This window comes from Chiloscyllium plagiosum, unplaced genomic scaffold (assembly GCF_037043375.1).
Source record: "Chiloscyllium plagiosum isolate Xiang-an unplaced genomic scaffold, Cpla_swu_hap1 HiC_scaffold_8, whole genome shotgun sequence".
NCBI classification, from domain to species: Eukaryota; Metazoa; Chordata; class Chondrichthyes; order Orectolobiformes; family Hemiscylliidae; genus Chiloscyllium; species Chiloscyllium plagiosum.
Genome location: NW_028270146.1, coordinates 94642583 through 94665326, shown reverse-complemented (window position 1 = coordinate 94665326; position 22744 = coordinate 94642583). Strand labels below are relative to the sequence as shown.

At 53.8% G+C, this 22744-nt stretch overlaps 1 protein-coding gene across 4 annotated transcripts in view; it reads right to left on the bottom strand.

Moving 5' to 3' along the window:
- Nucleotides 1-22744, bottom strand: part of mapkbp1 (mitogen-activated protein kinase binding protein 1) — a 270559-nt gene that overhangs the window by 61376 nt on the left and 186439 nt on the right. For all 4 annotated transcript variants that reach the window (XM_087990116.1, XM_087990117.1, XM_087990119.1 and 1 more), the window contains 3 exons: nt 21586-21731; nt 19391-19561; nt 16508-16631 (listed from right to left, as the gene is read on the bottom strand). In XM_087990116.1, the coding sequence (XP_087846242.1) occupies nt 16508-16631; nt 19391-19561; nt 21586-21731 (441 nt within the window). The remainder of the gene's footprint in view (nt 1-16507; nt 16632-19390; nt 19562-21585; nt 21732-22744) is intronic.

The following is a 22744-nucleotide window of genomic DNA, read 5'->3' as shown; positions in this document are numbered from 1 at the left end:
TCCTTTTTATACAGGCACACACTCCCTACAACACAGGCACACCCTCCCTGCAACACAGGCACACCCTCCCTACAATACAGGCACACCCACCTTGTAATACAGGCACACACTCCCTGCAACACAGGCACACATTCACTACAACACAGGCACACCCTCCATGCAACATATACACACACTCCCTACAACACAGGCGCACACACCCTACAACACAGACACACCTTCCCTGCAACACACTCCATACAACACAGGCACACCTTCCCTACAACACAGGCACACCCACCCTGCAACACAGGTACACCCTCACTACAACACAGGCACACCCTCCGTGCAACACACTCCCTGCAACACAGGCACACCTTCCCTACAACATAGGCACACCCTCCCTGCAACACAGGCACACCCTCCCTACAACACAGGCACACTCTCCCTGCAACACAGGCACACCCTCCCTACAACATAGGCACACACTCCCTGCAACACAGGTACACCCTTTCTGCAACACAGGCACATCCTCCTTGTAATACAGGCACACCCTCCCTGCAACACAGGCAGACACTCCCTGCAACAAAGGCACACCCTCCTTTTTATACAGGCACACACTCCCTACAACACAGGCACACCCTCCCTACAATACAGGCACACCCACCTTGTAATACAGGCACACACTCCCTGCAACACAGGCACACATTCACTACAACACAGGCACACCCTCCATGCAACATATACACACACTCCCTACAACACAGGCGCACACACCCTACAACACAGACACACCTTCCCTGCAACACACTCCATACAACACAGGCACACCTTCCCTACAACACAGGCACACCCTCCCTGCAACACAGGTACACCCTCACTACAACACAGGCACACCCTCCGTGCAACACACTCCCTGCAACACAGGCACACCTTCCCTACAACACAGGCACACCCTCCCTGCAACACAGGCACACCCTCTCTACAACAGAGGCACACCCTCCCTGCAACACAGGCACACCCTCCCTGCAACACAGGCACACCATCCCTGCAACACAGGTACACCCTCCCTACAACACAGGCACACCCTCCCTGCGACACAGGTACACCTTCCCTACAACACAGGCACACCCTCCCTGCAACACAGGTACACCTTCCCTACAACACAGGCACACACTTCCTGCAACACAGGCACACCCTCCCTCCAACACAGGCACACCCTCCCTACAACACAGGCACACCTTCCCTGCAACACAGGCACACCCTTTCTGCAACACAGGCATGTCCTCCTTGTAATACAGGCACACCCTCCCTGCAACACAGGCACACCTTCCCTGCAACACAGGTACACCCTTTCTGCAACACAGGCATACCCTCCTTGTTATACAGGCACACACTCCCTACAACACAGGCACACCCTCCTTGCAACACAGGCACACCTCCCTATAATACAGGCACACCCACCTTGTAATAGAGACACACCCTCCCTGCAACACAGGCACACATTCACTACAACACGGGCACACCCTCCCTACAACACAGGCACACCCTGCCTGCAACACACTCCCGACAACACAGGCACACCCTCCCTGCAACACAGGTACACCCTTCCTGCAACACACTCCCTACAACACAGGCACACCCTCCCTACAACACAAGCACACCCTCCCTGCAACACACTCCCTACAACACAGGCACACCCTCCCTACAATATAGGCACACCCTCTCTACAACACACTCCCTACAACATATGCACACCCTCTCTACAACACAGGCACACCCTCCCTGCAACACACTCCCTACAACACAGGCACACCCTCCCTGAAACACAGGCACACACTCCCTACATCACAGGCACACCCTCCCTGCAACACAGGCACACCCTCCCTGCAACACACTCCCTACAACACAGGCACACACTCCCTGCAACACAGACACACCTTCCCTGCAACACTCTCCCTGCAACACAGGCACACCCTCCCTGCAACACACTCACTACAACACAGGCACACCCTTCCTTGCAACACAGGCACACCCTCCCTGCAACACAGGCACACCCTCCCTACAACACAGGCACACCCTCCCTGCAACACACTCCCTGTAACACAGTCATACCTTCCCTACAACACAGGTACACACTCCCTACAACACAGGCACACCCTCCCTACAACACAGGCACACCCTCCCTACAACACAGGCACACCCTCCCTACAACACGGGCACACCCTCCCTACAACACAGGCACACCCTCCCTACAACACAGGGGCACACTCCCTACAACACAGGCACACCCTCCCTGCAACACAGGCACACACTCCCTACAACACAGGCACACCCTCCTTGCAACACAGGCACATACTCCCTACAACACAGGCACACCCTCCCTACACAACTGGCACACCCTCCCTGCAACACAGGCACACCCTCCCTACACAACAGGCACACCCTCCCTGCAACACAGGCACACCCTCCTTGCAACACAGGTACACCCTCACTACAACACAGGCACACCCTCCGTGCAACACACTCCCTGCAACACAGGCACACCTTCCCTACAACACAGGCACACCCTCCCTGCAACACAGGCACACCCTCCCTACAACACAGGCACACACTCCCTGCAACACAGGCACACCCTCCCTGCAACATAGGCACACCCTCCCTGCAACACAGGTACACCCTCCCTACAACACAGGCACACCCTCCCTGCAACACAGGCACACCCTCCCTGCAACACAGGTACACCTTCCCTACAACACAGGCACACCCTCCCTGCAACACAGGCACACCCTCCCTACAATACAGGCACACCCTCCTTGTAATACAGGCACACCCACCCTGCAACACCAGCACACCCTCCCAGCAACACACTCCCTACAACACAGGCACACCCTCCCTTCAACACACTCCCTGTAACACAGGCACACCCTCCCTACAATACAGGCACACCCTCCCTACAATACAGGCACACCCTCCCTGCAACACAGACACACCCTCCCTGAAACAGAGGCACACCCTCCCTACAATACAGGCACACCCTCCTTGTAATACAGGCACACCCACCCTGTACCACAGGCACACCCTCCCTGCAACACCAGCACACCCTCCCTGCAACACACTCCCTACAACACAGGCACACCCTCCCTTCAACACACTCCCTGTAACACAGGCATACCTTCCCTACAACACAGGCACACCCTCCCTGCAACACACTCCCTACAACACAGGCACACCCTCCCTGCAACACAGGCACACCCTCCCTACAACACAGTCAAACCCTCCCTACAACATAGGCACACCCTCCCTGCAATACACTCCCTAAAACACAGGCACACTCTCCTGGCAACACAGACACACCCTCCCTGCAACACACTCCCTACAACACAGGCACACCCTCCCTGCAACACAGGCACACCCTGCCTACAAGACAGGCAAACCCTCCCTACAACACAGACACATCCTCCCGAAAATACACTCCCTAAAACACAGGCACACCCTCATCACAACACAGGCACACCCTACCCGCAACACAGGCACACCCTCCCTGCAACACCCTCCCTACAACACAGGCACACCCTCCCTGCAACACAGGCACACCCTCCCTGCAACACACTCCCTACAACACAGGCACACCCTCCCTACAACACAGGCACACCCTCCCTACAACACAGGCACACCCTCCCTGCAACACAGGCACACCCTGCCTACAACACAGGCACACCCTGCCTACAACACAGGCACATCCTCCCGAAAATACACTCCCTAAAACACAGGCACACCCTCACCACAACACAGGCACACCCTACCCGCAACACAGGCACACCCTCCCTGCAACAAAGGCACATCCTACCTACAATACAGGCACACCCTCCTTGTTATACAGGCACACTCTCCCTACAACACAGACACACCCTCCCTGCAACGCAGGCACACCCTCCCTACAATGCAGGCACAACCCTCCCTGCAACACAGACACACCCTCCCTGAAACAGAGGCACACCCTCCCTACAATACAGGCACACCCTCCTTGTAATACAGGCACACCCACCCTGCAACACCAGCACACCCTCCCAGCAACACACTCCCTACAACACAGGCACACCCTCCCTTCAACACACTCCCTGTAACACAGGCATACCTTCCCTACAACACAGGCACACCCTCCCTGCAACACACTCCCTACAACACAGGCACACCCTCCCTGCAACACAGGCACACCCTCCCTACAACACAGTCAAACCCTCCCTACAACATAGGCACACCCTCCCTGCAATACACTCCCTAAAACACAGGCACACCCTCCTTGCAACACAGACACACACTCCCCACAACATAGGCACACACTCCCTACAACACAGGCACACACTCCCTACAACACAGGCACACCCTCCCTACAACACAGGCACACCCTCCCTGCAACACACTCCCTATAACACAGGCACACACCGCTACAACACAGGTACACCCTCCCTACAACATAGGCACATCCTTCCTGCAACACACTCCCTATAACACAGGCACACACCGCTACAACACAGGTACACCCTCCCTACAACATAGGCACATCCTTCCTGCAACACACTCCCTATAACACAGGCACACACACCCTGCAACACAGGCACACCCTCCCTACAACATAGGCACACCCTCCCTGCAACACAGGTACACCCTTTCTGCAACACAGGCACATCCTCCTTGTAATACAGGCACACCCTCCCTGCAACACAGGCAGACACTCCCTGCAACAAAGGCACACCCTCCTTTTTATACAGGCACACGCACCCTGCAACACAGGCACACCCTCCCTACAATACAGGCACACCCACCTTGTAATACAGGCACACACTCCCTGCAACACAGGCACACATTCACTACAACACAGGCACACCCTCCATGCAACATATACACACACTCCCTACAACACAGGCGCACACACCCTACAACGCAGACACACCTTCCCTGCAACACACTCCATACAACACAGGCACACCTTCCCTACAACACAGGCACACCCTCCCTGCAACACAGGTACACCCTCACTACAACACAGGCACACCCTCCGTGCAACACACTCCCTGCAACACAGGCACACCTTCCCTACAACACAGGCACACCCTCCCTGCAACACAGGCACACCCTCTCTACAACAGAGGCACACCCTCCCTGCAACACAGGCACACCCTCCCTGCAACACAGGCACACCATCCCTGCAACACAGGTACACCCTCCCTACAACACAGGCACACCCTCCCTGCAACACAGGTACACCTTCCCTACAACACAGGCACACACTTCCTGCAACACAGGCACACCTTCCCTACAACACAGGCACACACTTCCTGCAACACAGGCACACCCTCCCTCCAACACAGGCACACCCTCCCTACAACACAGGCACACCTTCCCTGCAACACAGGCACACCCTTTCTGCAACACAGGCATGTCCTCCTTGTAATACAGGCACACCCTCCCTGCAACACAGGCACACCTTCCCTGCAACACAGGTACACCCTTTCTGCAACACAGGCACATCCTCCTTGTAATACAGGCACACCCTCCCTGCAACACAGGCAGATCCTCCCTGCAACAAAGGCACACCCTCCCTGCAACACAGGCATACCCTCCTTGTTATACAGGCACACACTCCCTACAACACAGGCACACCCTCCTTGCAACACAGGCACACCTCCCTATAATACAGGCACACCCACCTTGTAATAGAGACACACCCTCCCTGCAACACAGGCACACATTCACTACAACATGGGCACACCCTCCCTACAACACAGGCACACCCTGCCTGCAACACACTCCCGACAACACAGGCACACCTTCCCTGCAACACAGGTACACCCTTCCTGCAACACACTCCCTACAACACAGGCACACCCTCCCTACAACACAAGCACACCATCCCTGCAACACACTCCCTACAACACAGGCACACCCTCCCTACAATACAGGCACACCCTCTCTACAACACACTCCCTACAACATATGCACACCCTCTCTACAACACAGGCACACCCTCCCTGCAACACACTCCCTACAACACAGGCACACCCTCCCTGAAACACAGGCACACCCTCCCTGAAACACAGGCACACACTCCCTACATCACAGGCACACCCTCCCTGCAACACACTCCCTACAACACAGGCACACACTCCCTGCAACACAGACACACCTTCCCTGCAACACTCTCCCTGCAACACAGGCACACCCTCCCTGCAACACACTCACTACAACACAGGCACACCCTTCCTTGCAACACAGGCACACCCTCCCTGCAACACAGGCACACCCTCCCTACAACACAGGCACACCCTCCCTGCAACACACTCCCTGTAACACAGTCATACCTTCCCTACAACACAGGCACACACTCCTTGCAACACAGGCACACACTCCCTACAACACAGGCACACCCTCCCTACAACACAGGCACACCCTCCCTACAACACGGGCACACCCTCCCTACAACACAGGCACACCCTCCCTACAACACAGGGACACACTCCCTACAACACAGGCACACCCTCCCTGCAACACAGGCACACACTCCCTACAACACAGGCACACCCTCCTTGCAACACAGGCACATACTCCCTACAACACAGGCACACCCTCCCTACACAACTGGCACACCCTCCCTGCAACACAGGCACACCCTCCCTACACAACAGGCACACCCTCCCTGCAACACAGGCACACCCTCCTTGCAACACAGGTACACCCTCACTACAACACAGGCACACCCTCCGTGCAACACACTCCCTGCAACACAGGCACACCTTCCCTACAACACAGGCACACCCTCCCTGCAACACAGGCACACCCTCCCTACAACACAGGCACACACTCCCTGCAACACAGGCACACCCTCCCTGCAACATAGGCACACCCTCCCTGCAACACAGGTACACCCTCCCTACAACACAGGCACACCCTCCCTGCAACACAGGCACACCCTCCCTGCAACACAGGTACACCTTCCCTACAACACAGGCACACCCTCCCTGCAACACAGGCACACCCTCCCTACAATACAGGCACACCCTCCTTGTAATACAGGCACACCCACCCTGCAACACCAGCACACCCTCCCAGCAACACACTCCCTACAACACAGGCACACCCTCCCTTCAACACACTCCCTGTAACACAGGCACACCCTCCCTACAATACAGGCACCCCCTCCCTACAATACAGGCACACCCTCCCTGCAACACAGACACACCCTCCCTGAAACAGAGGCACACCCTCCCTACAATACAGGCACACCCTCCTTGTAATACAGGCACACCCACCCTGTACCACAGGCACACCCTCCCTGCAACACCAGCACACCTTCCCTGCAACACACTCCCTACAACACAGGCACACCCTCCCTTCAACACACTCCCTGTAACACAGGCATACCTTCCCTACAACACAGGCACACCCTCCCTGCAACACACTCCCTACAACACAGGCACACCCTCCCTGCAACACAGGCACACCCTCCCTACAACACAGTCAAACCCTCCCTACAACATAGGCACACCCTCCCTGCAACACAGGCACACCCTCCCTACAACACAGTCAAACCCTCCCTACAACATAGGCACACCCTCCCTGCAATACACTCCCTAAAACACAGGCACACTCTCCTGGCAACACAGACACACCCTCCCTGCAACACACTCCCTACAACACAGGCACACCCTCCCTGCAACACAGGCACACCCTGCCTACAACACAGGCAAACCCTCCCTACAACACAGACACATCCTCCCGAAAATACACTCCCTAAAACACAGGCACACCCTCACCACAACACAGGCACACCCTACCCGCAACACAGGCACACCCTCCCTGCAACAAAGGCACATCCTACCTACAACACAGGCACACCCTCCCTGCAACACAGGCACACCCTGCCTACAACACAGGCAAACCCTCCCTACAACACAGACACATCCTCCCGAAAATACACTCCCTAAAACACAGGCACACCCTCACCACAACACAGGCACACCCTACCCGCAACACAGGCACACCCTCCTGGCAACACCCTCCCTACAACACACGCACACCCTCCCTGCAACACAGGCACACCCTCCCTGCAACACACTCCCTACAACACAGGCACACCCTCCCTACAACACAGGCACACCCTCCCTACAACACAGGCACACCCTCCCTGCAACACAGGCACACCCTGCCTACAACACAGGCACACCCTGCCTACAACACAGGCACATCCTCCCGAAAATGCACTCCCTAAAACACAGGCACACCCTCACCACAACACAGGCACACCCTACCCGCAACACAGGCACACCCTCCCTGCAACAAAGGCACATCCTACCTACAATACAGGCACACCCTCCTTGTTATACAGGCACACCCTCCCTACAACACAGACACACCCTCCCTGCAACGCAGGCACACCCTCCCTACAATGCAGGCACAACCCTCCCTGCAACACAGACACACCCTCCCTGAAACAGAGGCACACCCTCCCTACAATACAGGCACACCCTCCTTGTAATACAGGCACACCCACCCTGCAACACCAGCACACCCTCCCAGCAACACACTCCCTACAACACAGGCACACCCTCCCTTCAACACACTCCCTGTAACACAGGCATACCTTCCCTACAACACAGGCACACCCTCCCTGCAACACACTCCCTACAACACAGGCACACCCTCCCTGCAACACAGGCACACCCTCCCTACAACACAGTCAAACCCTCCCTACAACATAGGCACACCCTCCCTGCAATACACTCCCTAAAACACAGGCACACCCTCCTTGCAACACAGACACACACTCCCCACAACATAGGCACACACTCCCTACAACACAGGCACACACTCCCTACAACACAGGCACACCCTCCCTACAACACAGGCACACCCTCCCTGCAACACACTCGCTATAACACAGGCACACACCGCTACAACACAGGTACACCCTCCCTACAACATAGGCACATCCTTCCTGCAACACACTCCCTATAACACAGGCACACACCGCTACAACACAGGTACACCCTCCCTACAACATAGGCACATCCTCCCTGCAACACACTCCCTACAACACAGGCACACCCTCCCTGCAATACACTCCCTACAACAGGCACACCCTCTCTGCAACACAAGCATACCCTCCCTGCAACACACTCCCTACAACACAGGCACACCCTCCCTGCAACACAGACACACCTTCTTTGTAAATTAGGTACACCTTCCCTACAACACAGGCAGACACTCCCTGCAACACAGGCACACCCTTTCTGTAACACAGGCACATCCTCCTTGTAATACAGGCACACCCTCCCTGCAACACAGGCACACCCTCCCTACAACACAGGCACACCCTCCTTGTAATACAAGCACACCCTCCCTACAACACAGGCACACCCTCCCTACAACACAAGCACACCCTCCCTGCAATAAGGCACACCCTCCCTACAATACAGGCACACCCTCCTTGTAATACAGGCACACCCTCCCTGCAACACAGGCACACCCTCCCTGCAACACAGGCACACCCTCCCTGCAACACACTGCCTACAACACAGGCACACTCTCCCTGCAACACACTCCCTGTAACACAGGCATACCTTCCCTACAACACAGGCACACCCTCCTTGCAACACAGGCACACACTCCCTACAACACAGGCACACACTCCCTACAACACAGGCACACCCTCCCTGCAACACAGGCACATACTCCCTACTACACACTCCCTAAAACACAGGCACACCCTCCCTACAACATAGGCACACCATCCCTGCAACACACTCCCTACAACACAGGCACACACCCCTACAACACAGGTACACCTTCCCTGTACCATAGGCACATCTTCCCTACAACACAGGCATACCCTTCCTGCAACACTGGCACACTCTCCCTGCAATACAGGCACACACTCCCTGCAACACAGGTACACACCCCCTGCAACACAGGCACACCCTCCCTACAACATAGGCACACACTCCCTGCAACACAGGTACACCCTTTCTGCAACACAGGCACATCCTCCTTGTAATACAGGCACACCCTCCCTGCAACACAGGCAGACACTCCATGCAACAAAGGCACACCCTCCTTTTTATACAGGCACACACTCCCTACAACACAGGCACACCCTCCCTGCAACACAGGCACACCCTCCCTACAACACAGGCACACCCTCCCTGCAACACAGGCACATACTCCCTACTACACACTCCCTAAAACACAGGCACACCCTCCCTACAACATAGGCACACCATCCCTGCAACACACTCCCTACAACACAGGCACACACCCCTACAACACAGGTACACCTTCCCTGTACCATAGGCACATCTTCCCTACAACACAGGCATACCCTTCCTGCAACACTGGCACACCCTCCCTGCAATACAGGCACACCCTCCCTGCAACACAGGCACACGCTCCCTGCAACACAGGCACACACCCCCTGCAACACAGGCACACCCTCCCTACAACATAGGCACACCCTCCCTGCAACACAGGTACACCCTTTCTGCAACACAGGCACATCCTCCTTGTAATACAGGCACACCCTCCCTGCAACACAGGCAGACACTCCCTGCAACAAAGGCACACCCTCCTTTTTATACAGGCACACACTCCCTACAACACAGGCACACCCTCCCTGCAACACAGGCACACCCTCCCTACAATACAGGCACACCCACCTTGTAATACAGGCACACACTCCCTGCAACAAGGCACACATTCACTACAACACAGGCACACCCTCCATGCAACATATACACACACTCCCTACAACACAGGCGCACACACCCTACAACACAGACACACCTTCCCTGCAACACACTCCATACAACACAGGCACACCTTCCCTACAACACAGGCACACCCACCCTGCAACACAGGTACACCCTCACTACAACACAGGCACACCCTCCGTGCAACACACTCCCTGCAACACAGGCACACCTTCCCTACAACATAGGCACACCCTCCCTGCAACACAGGCACACCCTCCCTACAACACAGGCACACTCTCCCTGCAACACAGGCACACACTCCCTGCAACACAGGTACACACCCCCTGCAACACAGGCACACCCTCCCTACAACATAGGCACACACTCCCTGCAACACAGGTACACCCTTTCTGCAACACAGGCACATCCTCCTTGTAATACAGGCACACCCTCCCTGCAACACAGGCAGACACTCCATGCAACAAAGGCACACCCTCCTTTTTATACAGGCACACACTCCCTACAACACAGGCACACCCTCCCTGCAACACAGGCACACACTCCCTGCAACACAGGCACACACCCCCTGCAACACAGGCACACCCTCCCTACAACATAGGCACACCCTCCCTGCAACACAGGTACACCCTTTCTGCAACACAGGCACATCCTCCTTGTAATACAGGCACACCCTCCCTGCAACACAGGCAGACACTCCCTGCAACAAAGGCACACCCTCCTTTTTATACAGGCACACGCACCCTGCAACACAGGCACATCCTCCCTACAATACAGGCACACCCACCTTGTAATACAGGCACACACTCCCTGCAACACAGGCACACATTCACTACAACACAGGCACACCCTCCATGCAACATATACACACACTCCCTACAACACAGGCGCACACACCCTACAACACAGACACACCTTCCCTGCAACACACTCCATACAACACAGGCACACCTTCCCTACAACACAGGCACACCCTCCCTGCAACACAGGTACACCCTCACTACAACACAGGCACACTCTCCCTGCAACACACTCCCTGTAACACAGGCATACCTTCCCTACAACACAGGCACACCCTCCTTGCAACACAGGCACACACTCCCTACAACACAGGCACACACTCCCTACAACACAGGCACACCCTCCCTGCAACACAGGCACACCCTCCCTGCAACACAGGCACATACTCCCTACTACACACTCCCTAAAACACAGGCACACCCTCCCTACAACATAGGCACACCATCCCTGCAACACACTCCCTACAACACAGGCACACACCCCTACAACACAGGTACACCTTCCCTGTACCATAGGCACATCTTCCCTACAACACAGGCATACCCTTCCTGCAACACTGGCACACCCTCCCTGCAATACAGGCACACCCTCCCTGCAACACAGGCACACGCTCCCTGCAACACAGGCACACACCCCCTGCAACACAGGCACACCCTCCCTACAACATAGGCACACCCTCCCTGCAACACAGGTACACCCTTTCTGCAACACAGGCACATCCTCCTTGTAATACAGGCACACCCTCCCTGCAACACAGGCAGACACTCCCTGCAACAAAGGCACACCCTCCTTTTTATACAGGCACACACTCCCTACAACACAGGCACACCCTCCCTGCAACACAGGCACACCCTCCCTACAATACAGGCACACCCACCTTGTAATACAGGCACACACTCCCTGCAACAAGGCACACATTCACTACAACACAGGCACACCCTCCATGCAACATATACACACACTCCCTACAACACAGGCGCACACACCCTACAACACAGACACACCTTCCCTGCAACACACTCCATACAACACAGGCACACCTTCCCTACAACACAGGCACACCCACCCTGCAACACAGGTACACCCTCACTACAACACAGGCACACCCTCCGTGCAACACACTCCCTGCAACACAGGCACACCTTCCCTACAACATAGGCACACCCTCCCTGCAACACAGGCACACCCTCCCTACAACACAGGCACACTCTCCCTGCAACACAGGCACACACTCCCTGCAACACAGGTACACACCCCCTGCAACACAGGCACACCCTCCCTACAACATAGGCACACACTCCCTGCAACACAGGTACACCCTTTCTGCAACACAGGCACATCCTCCTTGTAATACAGGCACACCCTCCCTGCAACACAGGCAGACACTCCCTGCAACAAAGGCACACCCTCCTTTTTATACAGGCACACACTCCCTACAACACAGGCACACCCTCCCTGCAACACAGGCACACACTCCCTGCAACACAGGCACACACCCCCTGCAACACAGGCACACCCTCCCTACAACATAGGCACACCCTCCCTGCAACACAGGTACACCCTTTCTGCAACACAGGCACATCCTCCTTGTAATACAGGCACACCCTCCCTGCAACACAGGCAGACACTCCCTGCAACAAAGGCACACCCTCCTTTTTATACAGGCACACGCACCCTGCAACACAGGCACATCCTCCCTACAATACAGGCACACCCACCTTGTAATACAGGCACACACTCCCTGCAACACAGGCACACCTTCCCTACAACACAGGCACACCCTCCCTGCAACACAGGCACACCCTCTCTACAACAGAGGCACACCCTCCCTGCAACACAGGCACACCCTCCCTGCAACACAGGCACACCCTCCCTGCAACACAGGTACACCCTCCCTGAACACAGGTACACCCTCCCTACAACACAGGTACACCTTCCCTACAACACAGGCACACCCTCCCTGCAATACAGGCACACCCTCCCTGCAACACAGGCACACCTTCCCTACAACACAGGCACACCCTCCCTGCAACACAGGTACACCCTCACTACAACACAGGCACACCCTCCGTGCAACACACTCCCTGCAACACAGGCACACCTTCCCTACAACACAGGCACACCCTCCCTGCAACACAGGCACACCCTCTCTACAACAGAGGCACACCCTCCCTGCAACACAGGCACACCCTCCCTGCAACACAGGCACACCCTCCCTGCAACACAGGTACACCCTCCCTGCAACACAGGTACACCCTCCCTGCAACACAGGTACACCCTCCCTACAACACAGGTACACCTTCCCTACAACACAGGCACACCCTCCCTGCAACACAGGCACACCCTCCCTGCAACACAGGCACACCTTCCCTACAACACAGGCACACACCTCCTGCAACACAGGCACACCCTTTCTGCAACACAGGCATGTCCTCCTTGTAATACAGGCACACCCTCCCTGCAACACAGGCACACCTTCCCTGCAACACAGGTACACCCTTTCTGCAACACAGGCACATCCTCCTTGTAATACAGGCACACCCTCCCTGCAACACAGGCAGATCCTCCCTGCAACAAAGGCACACCCTCCCTGCAACACAGGCATACCCTCCTTGTTATACAGGCACACACTCCCTACAACACAGGCACACCCTCCCTGCAACACAGGCACACCTCCCTACAATACAGGCACACCCACCTTGTAATACAGGCACACCCTCCCTGCAACACAGGCACACATTCACTACAACACGGGCACACCCTCCCTACAACACAGGCACACCCTGCCTGCAACACACTCCCGACAACACAGGCACACCCTCCCTGCAACACAGGTACACCCTTCCTGCAACACACTCCCTACAACACAGGTACACCCTCCCTGCAACACACTCCCTACAACACAGGCACACCCTCCCTACAACACAAGCACACCCTCCCTGCAACACACTCCCTACAACACAGGCACACCCTCCCTACAATACAGGCACACCCTCTCTACAACACACTCCCTACAACATATGCACACCCTCTCTACAACACAGGCACACCCTCCCTGCAACACACTCCCTACAACACAGGCACACCCTCCCTGAAACACAGGCACACACTCCCTACATCACAGGCACATCCTCCCTGCAACACAGGCACACCCTCCCTGCAACACACTCCCTACAACACAGGCACACACTCCCTGCAACACAGACACACCTTCCCTGCAACACTCTCCCTGCAACACAGGCACACCCTCCCTGCAACACACTCACTACAACACAGGCACACCCTCCCTGCAACACAGGCACACCCTCCCTACAACACAGGCACACCCTCCCTGTAACACAGTCATACCTTCCCTACAACACAGGCACACACTCCTTGCAACACAGGCACACACTCCCTACAACACAGGCACACCCTCCCTACAACACAGGCACACCCTCCCTGCAACACAGGCACACCCTCCCTACAACACAGGCACACCCTCCCTACAACACAGGGACACACTCCCTACAACACAGGCACACCCTCCCTGCAACACAGGCACACACTCCCTACAACACAGGCACACCCTCCTTGCAACACAGGGACATACTCCCTGCAACACGGGCACACCCTCCCTACAACACAGGGACACACTCCCTACAACACAGGCACACCCTCCCTGCAACACAGGCACACACTCCCTACAACACAGGCACACCCTCCTTGCAACACAGGCACATACTCCCTACAACACAGGCACACCCTCCCTACACAACTGGCACACCCTCCCTGCAACACAGGCACACCCTCCCTACACAACAGGCACACCCTCCCTGCAACACAGGCACACCCTCCTTGCAACACAGGTACACCCTCACTACAACACAGGCACACCCTCCGTGCAACACACTCCCTGCAACACAGGCACACCTTCCCTACAACACAGGCACACCCTCCCTGCAACACAGGCACACCCTCCCTACAACACAGGCACACACTCCCTGCAACACAGGCACACCCTCCCTACAACATAGGCACACCCTCCCTGCAACACAGGTACACCCTTTCTGCAACACAGGCACATCCTCCTTGTAATACACGCACACCCTCCCTGCAACACAGGCAGACACTCCCTGCAACAAAGGCACACCCTCCTTTTTATACAGGCACACACTCCCTACAACACAGGCACAACCTCCCTGCAACACAGGCACACCTTCCCTACAATACAGGCACACCCACCTTGTAATACAGGCACACACTCCCTGCAACACAGGCACTCATTCACTACAACACAGGCACACCCTCCATGCAACATATACACACACTCCCTACAACACAGGCGCACACACCCTACAACACAGACACACCTTCCCTGCAACACACTCCATACAACACAGGTACACCTTCCCTACAACACAGGCACACCCTCCCTGCAACACAGGTACACCCTCACTACAACACAGGCACACCCTCCGTGCAACACACTCCCTGCAACACAGGCACACCTTCCCTACAACACAGGCACACCCTCCCTGCAACACAGGCACACCCTCCCTGCAACACAGGTACACCCTCCCTACAACACAGGTACACCCTCCCTACACCACAGGCACACCCTCCCTGCAACACAGGCACATCCTCCCTGCAACACACTCCCTACAACACAGGCACACCTTCCCTGTACCATAAGCACACCTTCCCTACAACACAAGCACACCCTCCCTGCAACACAGGCACACCCTCCTTGTAGTACAGGCACACCCTCCTTGTAGTACAGGCACACACTCTCTATAATACAAGCAACACACTCCTGCAATACATCCCCTGCTCCACAGGCACAGACTGCAGTACAGGCTTATATGCCCTTTTGTTTAATAGAGTTACAATCTTCTTTAACTGATTGCCATTAGCTAATTGATTTGACTAATAATATACATGATATTCGAGAAGCCCAGAGTTGACGTCCCTTGACTGACCTGAAGCTGGATGCCAGCGATTGAGACAGGAATCTCGCTGAAATACTGAGTCGAGGGTTCAGCAGCTCTTCAGTCTCTTTTGCAAACAAAGGCTTCGGGTAGTCCAGTCGGCGGTCGGATTTCACTGTCGGGGTAATTTATACGTTATTAAAAATGCAGAACCAAGGCCAGGATGCTCAATGCAACGAGGCAGTCTGGCTGCAGGTTCGAGTGCCAGCGATAGTGACCACAAGGTTCTAGAATCTTCTAGGGTGGGAAAGAGGACCTTTATTTCTGAGCTGTTATCAGTGTCCCTTGTCAGCCACCCAGAGGGACCCATTTTGTCCCTCAACAATCACCACCTGGCTTTCTGCGCTACAGCTGGGTGAGGGGGCATAGGATAGATGGAGGCCAAGCGGTTACACTTCACCCAGGCTCAAGACTCAAGTTCAAACCCCACCATGGAAGCTGGTGAAATTTAAAAATCCAATCAAAGCTGGAATTACTTCAGTTTGATGGTGACTACAAGACTATCATCAATTGTCATTACAAAGAAAAACCCAACTAGTGTTCTTTAAAGAGAAGGAAACTTGCTGTGTGGCCTACAATGTGACTCCAGCATGACTGAATCTTAACTGCCTTCTGGAATGGCCTACGACAAATCTGGAATAAATTGCTAGTCCTAATAAAAATTAAACTCTCAGATCCTTGAAGGTGGTGTCACAGGTAGACAGGGTAGCGAAGAAGGTGCTTGGTACATTTGCCTTTGTTGGTTAGTGCACTGTCCGTTGGAGCAGGGAGGCCATGATGTGGCTGTACAGGACATTGGTAAGGCCGCTTTTGGAATACTGCGTTCAATTCTGGTCTCTCTGCTATAGGAAGGATGTTGTTAAACGTGAAAGGGTTCAGAAAAGATTTACAAGGATTGAAGGGCTTGAACTAGAGGGAGAGGCTGAATAGACTGGAGCTATTTTCCCTGGAGTATGGGAGGCTGAGGGCTGGCCATATAAAGAGAGGGTGGTGGATGTGTGGAAATGAGCTGCCAGAGGAAGTGGTGGAGGCTGGTACACCATTTTCAGGCAGTTTATTTTCATGGTAATTGGCGCAGTCACGAGAGTTGGAGAAATCAGCACAGGGTCACCCTTACTTTGTGCTTTGATAAACCTCAATGGACAGTCAAAGGTCAAATTGCAGGGTGTCACTGTAGCTGGACAGAGGAAGGTGGACATAGATCTGGCTCTGATGATGAAGTTGTCAACGTACATGCAGAAAATAGGGAAGCATAGTGGTCCAGTGGTTAGCACAGCTGCCTCACAGTGCCAAGGACCTGGGTTCAATTCCAGCCTTGGGTGACTGTTCTCCCCATGTCTGCGTGGGTTTCCTCCCACAATGCAAATATGTGGAGATTAGGTGAATTTGGCCACGCTAAATTGCCCATAGTGTTCAGGGATGTGTAGGTGAGGTGCATTAGCCAGGGGAAAATATAGGATATGGGAATGGGTCTGGGTGGGTTACTCTTCAGAGGGTCAGTGTGGACTTGTTGGGCTGAAGGGCCTGCTTCCACACTGTAGAGATTCTATGAAAATGTTATAGGAAGGGTATTGTTAAGATGGAGAGGGTTCACAAAAGGATGATTAGATTAGATTAGATTAGATTAGATTATTTACAGTGTGGAAACAGGCCCTTCGGCCCAACAAGTCCACACCGACCCGCCGAAGCGCAACCCACCCATACCCCTACATTTACCCCTTTAACCTAACACTACGGGTAATTTAGCATGGCCAATTCACCTGACCCGCACATCTTTGTGACTGTGGGAGGAAACCGGAGCACCCGGAGGAAACCCACGCAGACACGGGAGAATGTGCAAACTCCACACAGTCAGTCGCCTGAGTCGGGAATTGAACCCGGGTCTCTGGCGCTGTGAGGCAGCAGTGCTAACCACTGTGCCACCGTGCCGCCCAGATGTTGTGGGGTCTGGAGGGATTGTGCTATTAGGAGAGGCTGGGGCTGTTTTCCCTGGAGCGAAAGAGGCTTAAGGGTGACCTTATAGAGGTTTATAAAATCATCAGGGGCCTGGATAGAGTGAATAGATCTTTTTCCCTGGGGTGGGGGAGTCCAGAACTTGAGGTTCTGGTTTAAGGTGAGAGGGGAAAGATATAAAATAACCTGAAGGGCAACTTTTTCACACAGAGGGTGGTACGTGTGTGGAATGAGCTGCCAGAGGAACTGGTGGAGGCTGGTACAATTGCAACATTTAAAAGGCATTTGGATGGGTATGTGAATAGGAAGGGTTTGGAGGGATATGGGCCAAATGCTGACAAAAGGGACTGGATTAACTTAGGATATCTGGTCAGCATGGACGAGTTGAATCGTGCTACATGACTCTATGACTAGTAACTGGAGACTAATAAAACACTGAAGAGAAGGGAATAGATTACAGCCAAAAAATACAATGGGGGTAAAAATTACTCAAAATACCTAACATGTCAAAACAAATGCTGCATGTTACTAAATACTCCATCGGGGTAGTGATCATACATGCTATCATAGCACTGGGTACTTGGTAATACTCAGAAGACAGACAGGAGTTCTTTGGCTGCATGTAATTGTCTATCCAAGTGCATTTTGGAACAGGAATTGGAATTCTAGAGCCACAGCTCACCTCTGTCAGAGTGAATTTTACAAAACCCAGCCATGGTTTGGAATCATTTTGTGCGTGAGAGACCACTACATGGCAGAGTGGAACATTTCCCAAGAGGAAGTCCAAATGCCGGGAGGTACCAGCAAACAAGTTGGTGATGGCACCAATGGCCAGGGTTCCTCTACTGGCACTGTGGGAGCTGGCAATCTGTTGGGAATCTACAAGTTCACAACAGCTCCTGACAGCTGAGATGGCCTTACCTCCAATACTCTCATCGGCCAGGGTCCCGAAATGTTGCTTCAGGAATTGCTCCTGGTCTGGTGTCCTCGGCACCGTGGTGTCATGTGGGAAGCTCCTGCTCAGCTCCTCCTCTTCTTCCTCCATGTCTGAGGAGATTCCATCCACACTCAGCGGCTCTGTACACTCCGAGTCTGCAACGGCAACAGGAAGTGATGACCCACACCACCACCCGAGGGCATACTTTCACCCCAAAGCCTAGTACTTGGTAAGACAAACCAAGGCAGAACCTACACAGTGAATGGTAGGGCACTGCAGAGTGTTGATAAACAGAGAGACTTCGGGGCGCAGGTACATAGTTTCTTGATAGTGGAGTCGCAGATAGACAGGGTGGTGAATACGGCATTTCGCACGCTTACCTTCATTGCTCAGAGCGCTGAGTACAGCAGTTGGGATGTCATGTTACAGCTGTACAGAACATCAGTCAGGTCGCATTTAAGATTATTGTGTACAATTCTGGTCACCCTGCTACAGGAAGGATATTACTAAACTGGAAAGGGTGAAAGAAGATTAACTAGGATGTTACCAAGACTGGAGGGTTTGAGTTATAAGGAGTGGCTGGATAGGCTGTGAGTTTTTCACTGGAGCTTCGGAGGCTGAGGGGCAACCTTTCATTGGTTTATAAAACCATGATAGGCATGGATAAGGTGAATAGCTAAAGTCTTTTCCCAAGGGTGGAAGAGTCCAAATACTCACAGGTTTCAGGTGAGAGGGGAAAGATTTAAAAGGGACCTGAGGGGCAACCTTTTCACACAGAGGGTGGTTTGTGTATGGAACGATCTGCCAGATCTGGTACAATTACAACATTTAAAAGGCACCCGGACGGGTACATAATAGGAAGGGTTTAGAAGGATGTGGGCCAAACGCAGGCAAATGGGACCAGTTCGGTTTTGGAAATACGTCGGCATGGCTGAGGTAGGCCGAAGGGCCTCTTTCTGTGCTGTGTGACTCCTGCTTCTCAGCTCCAAGTGGGTCAGACGAAGTGAGAATCATTAGCAGCCTCCCTGCCGAGTGAGAACAGGTTGGAAGAGGCCAGTGGGAGTAGCAATACTCCCACGACTGCCATGTCCCCTTTGGCACAGCGTCTCTTAGAACAATTCCACGGCAACAAACCAGTATCACACGCAGCTTAATTCCTGGGCAATACTCTCTTTGGTTTGAGAAACCTTTAAAATCAAGGTCAAATAAGTGCAACCATCTGAGGGTGCAAATGGGTTAGAACAGTCCCTCTTCACTTTAGATTTAGATTACCTACAGTGTGGAAACAGGCCCTTCGGCCCAACAAGTCCACACTGACCCGCCGAAGCGCTCTGGGACCAGCCCAGCTTTGAAGTCCAATTGAAGATCTCTGCTGCCTGATCACAGACTGATTTAGGTGGACACTCCTTACCTGAATGGAGAACCCCAAGTGATTCAAAATGGCGTCCACACAGCGCAACTCTTTGTGAGCGCTCTACAGCGGATCTTATTCTCACGTTTCCTACCAGCGTTCTACACTTTTAAGCCTCAATTCTAAGTCTGTTAAAATTTCTAACAATGTTCTTTTAAATCTGAAGATTATTAGATTTCTGAATGGACCTCTCAAATTTCAAATCTAACGTTGAGATGGCTTTTGTGAACCTACTTTGCAGCCGTAACTTTGTATTCCTCGCTCTGTTCAATCACCCTGTGATCTTTGTACGGTGTGATCTGCCTGTACGTTGCACAAAACAAAACCTTTCACTGTACCTAGGTACACGTGACAATAATAAATCAAAATCAAATCAAAAGTGAGGTGGAGCTGCTAAAACCCATTCAGTTCTGGAACAGAAAGTGTTCACTGGTAATACTGGAAGGAAAAGGATTCTCCAGTTTAGTGAACAGCATAAGATGCATTTAAGGGGAAACTGGATAAGCCCACCAGGGAGGAAGGAATAGGGGGCTCGGCTCATGGAATGAGAAAGGGGAATGGCAAGGAGCGGTTCACGTGGCATTGACATGGACTAGTTGACTGAATGGGCCTTGCTCTGTGCTGCACAGAAACTAGGTTTCTATGTTTCAACAGCAGTATCTATCTACTGGTGATGAGCGAGTACCAATACGTGGCCATGAATCTCAGGGCTTTATCCCCACAGAGGGAGGAACGAGAAGGGACCGGAAACGCGCCCTCGGCTCTAACCTTCGTGTGGATGTTCGGGGCTGGAGAAGTGGCTGCTGGAATAATCCACAGAGCAGGCGCTGTCGGGACTGTGCTTCTCCAGGACGCCGTGGCTGCGGTAAGGCTTTTCCTGGGTGCCGTGCTGCAGCTCCTTCACCTGGTACTCACTGGCAAGGCATGGAGGAAAGCTGTTAACATCACTGTGCAAACCGAATCTGCCCCCGCAGCCAATGCAACAGAATCCACCTCCCTCTCCGTAAAAGGGCATTGCCCTCGGTCCCTCAGGATTCTTTCCCGGGATGTCGATGTGGCCAGGCAAGGATGCTGTTTGCTGCTAGCCGTGTATCACTTGGTAGCGCACGTGGCTCTGTGTTCTAATCCCACTCCAGGGACGAGAGACACAAAAAAAAAACCAAGGAGTAGCCAGCTTTCAAAATGAGACATGAAACCGAGATCTCCCTCTGCCTGCTCAGGTGGGTAGGAAAGACCCCGTGGCGGTGTTTTGGAGAACAGGAGGCGCGTTCTCTGTTAATCCCTCAATCTAATATGACAAAAGGAACACTATCCTGTCTTTGCCACATTGCTGCTTGTGGGAACTTGCCTGTGTGGAAACTGACTGTTGCATTTACAATATAACAACGAGCACACTTCTGAAAGTATTTCACTGGACGTAAAGCACTCTGGTGGTCATAAAAACGTGCTGTATAAATATAGAGAGTCGTTTTTTCTGCCCAAGACATAAACAAAGTTTAGTTGCTGCCTTCACAACTTAGCACTAGATATTTCATTGTTGTTCCAAGTTGAGGCACTCTCAACCATAGAATCTCTGCAGTGTGGATGCAAGCCATTCGAGTCCACACCAAACCTCCGATGAGTATCCCTTCCTATCCCCGTAACCCTGCATTTCCCATGGTTAACCCACCTAGCCTGCACGTCCCCAGACACTACAGGGCAATTTAGCACGGCCAATCCACCTAACCTGCACGTCTTTGGAAACCAGAGCACCTGGAGGAAACCCACGCAGACAGGGGGAAAATGTACAAACTCCACGCAGACAGTCACCCGAGGCTGGATTCGAACCAGGGTCCCTGGCGCTGTGAGGCAGCAGTGCTAACCACAGATGCACTGTGCTGCCCAAGTCATCAGCCTCCGAGGTGCCCTTTCTCCACGGTCATGCTTG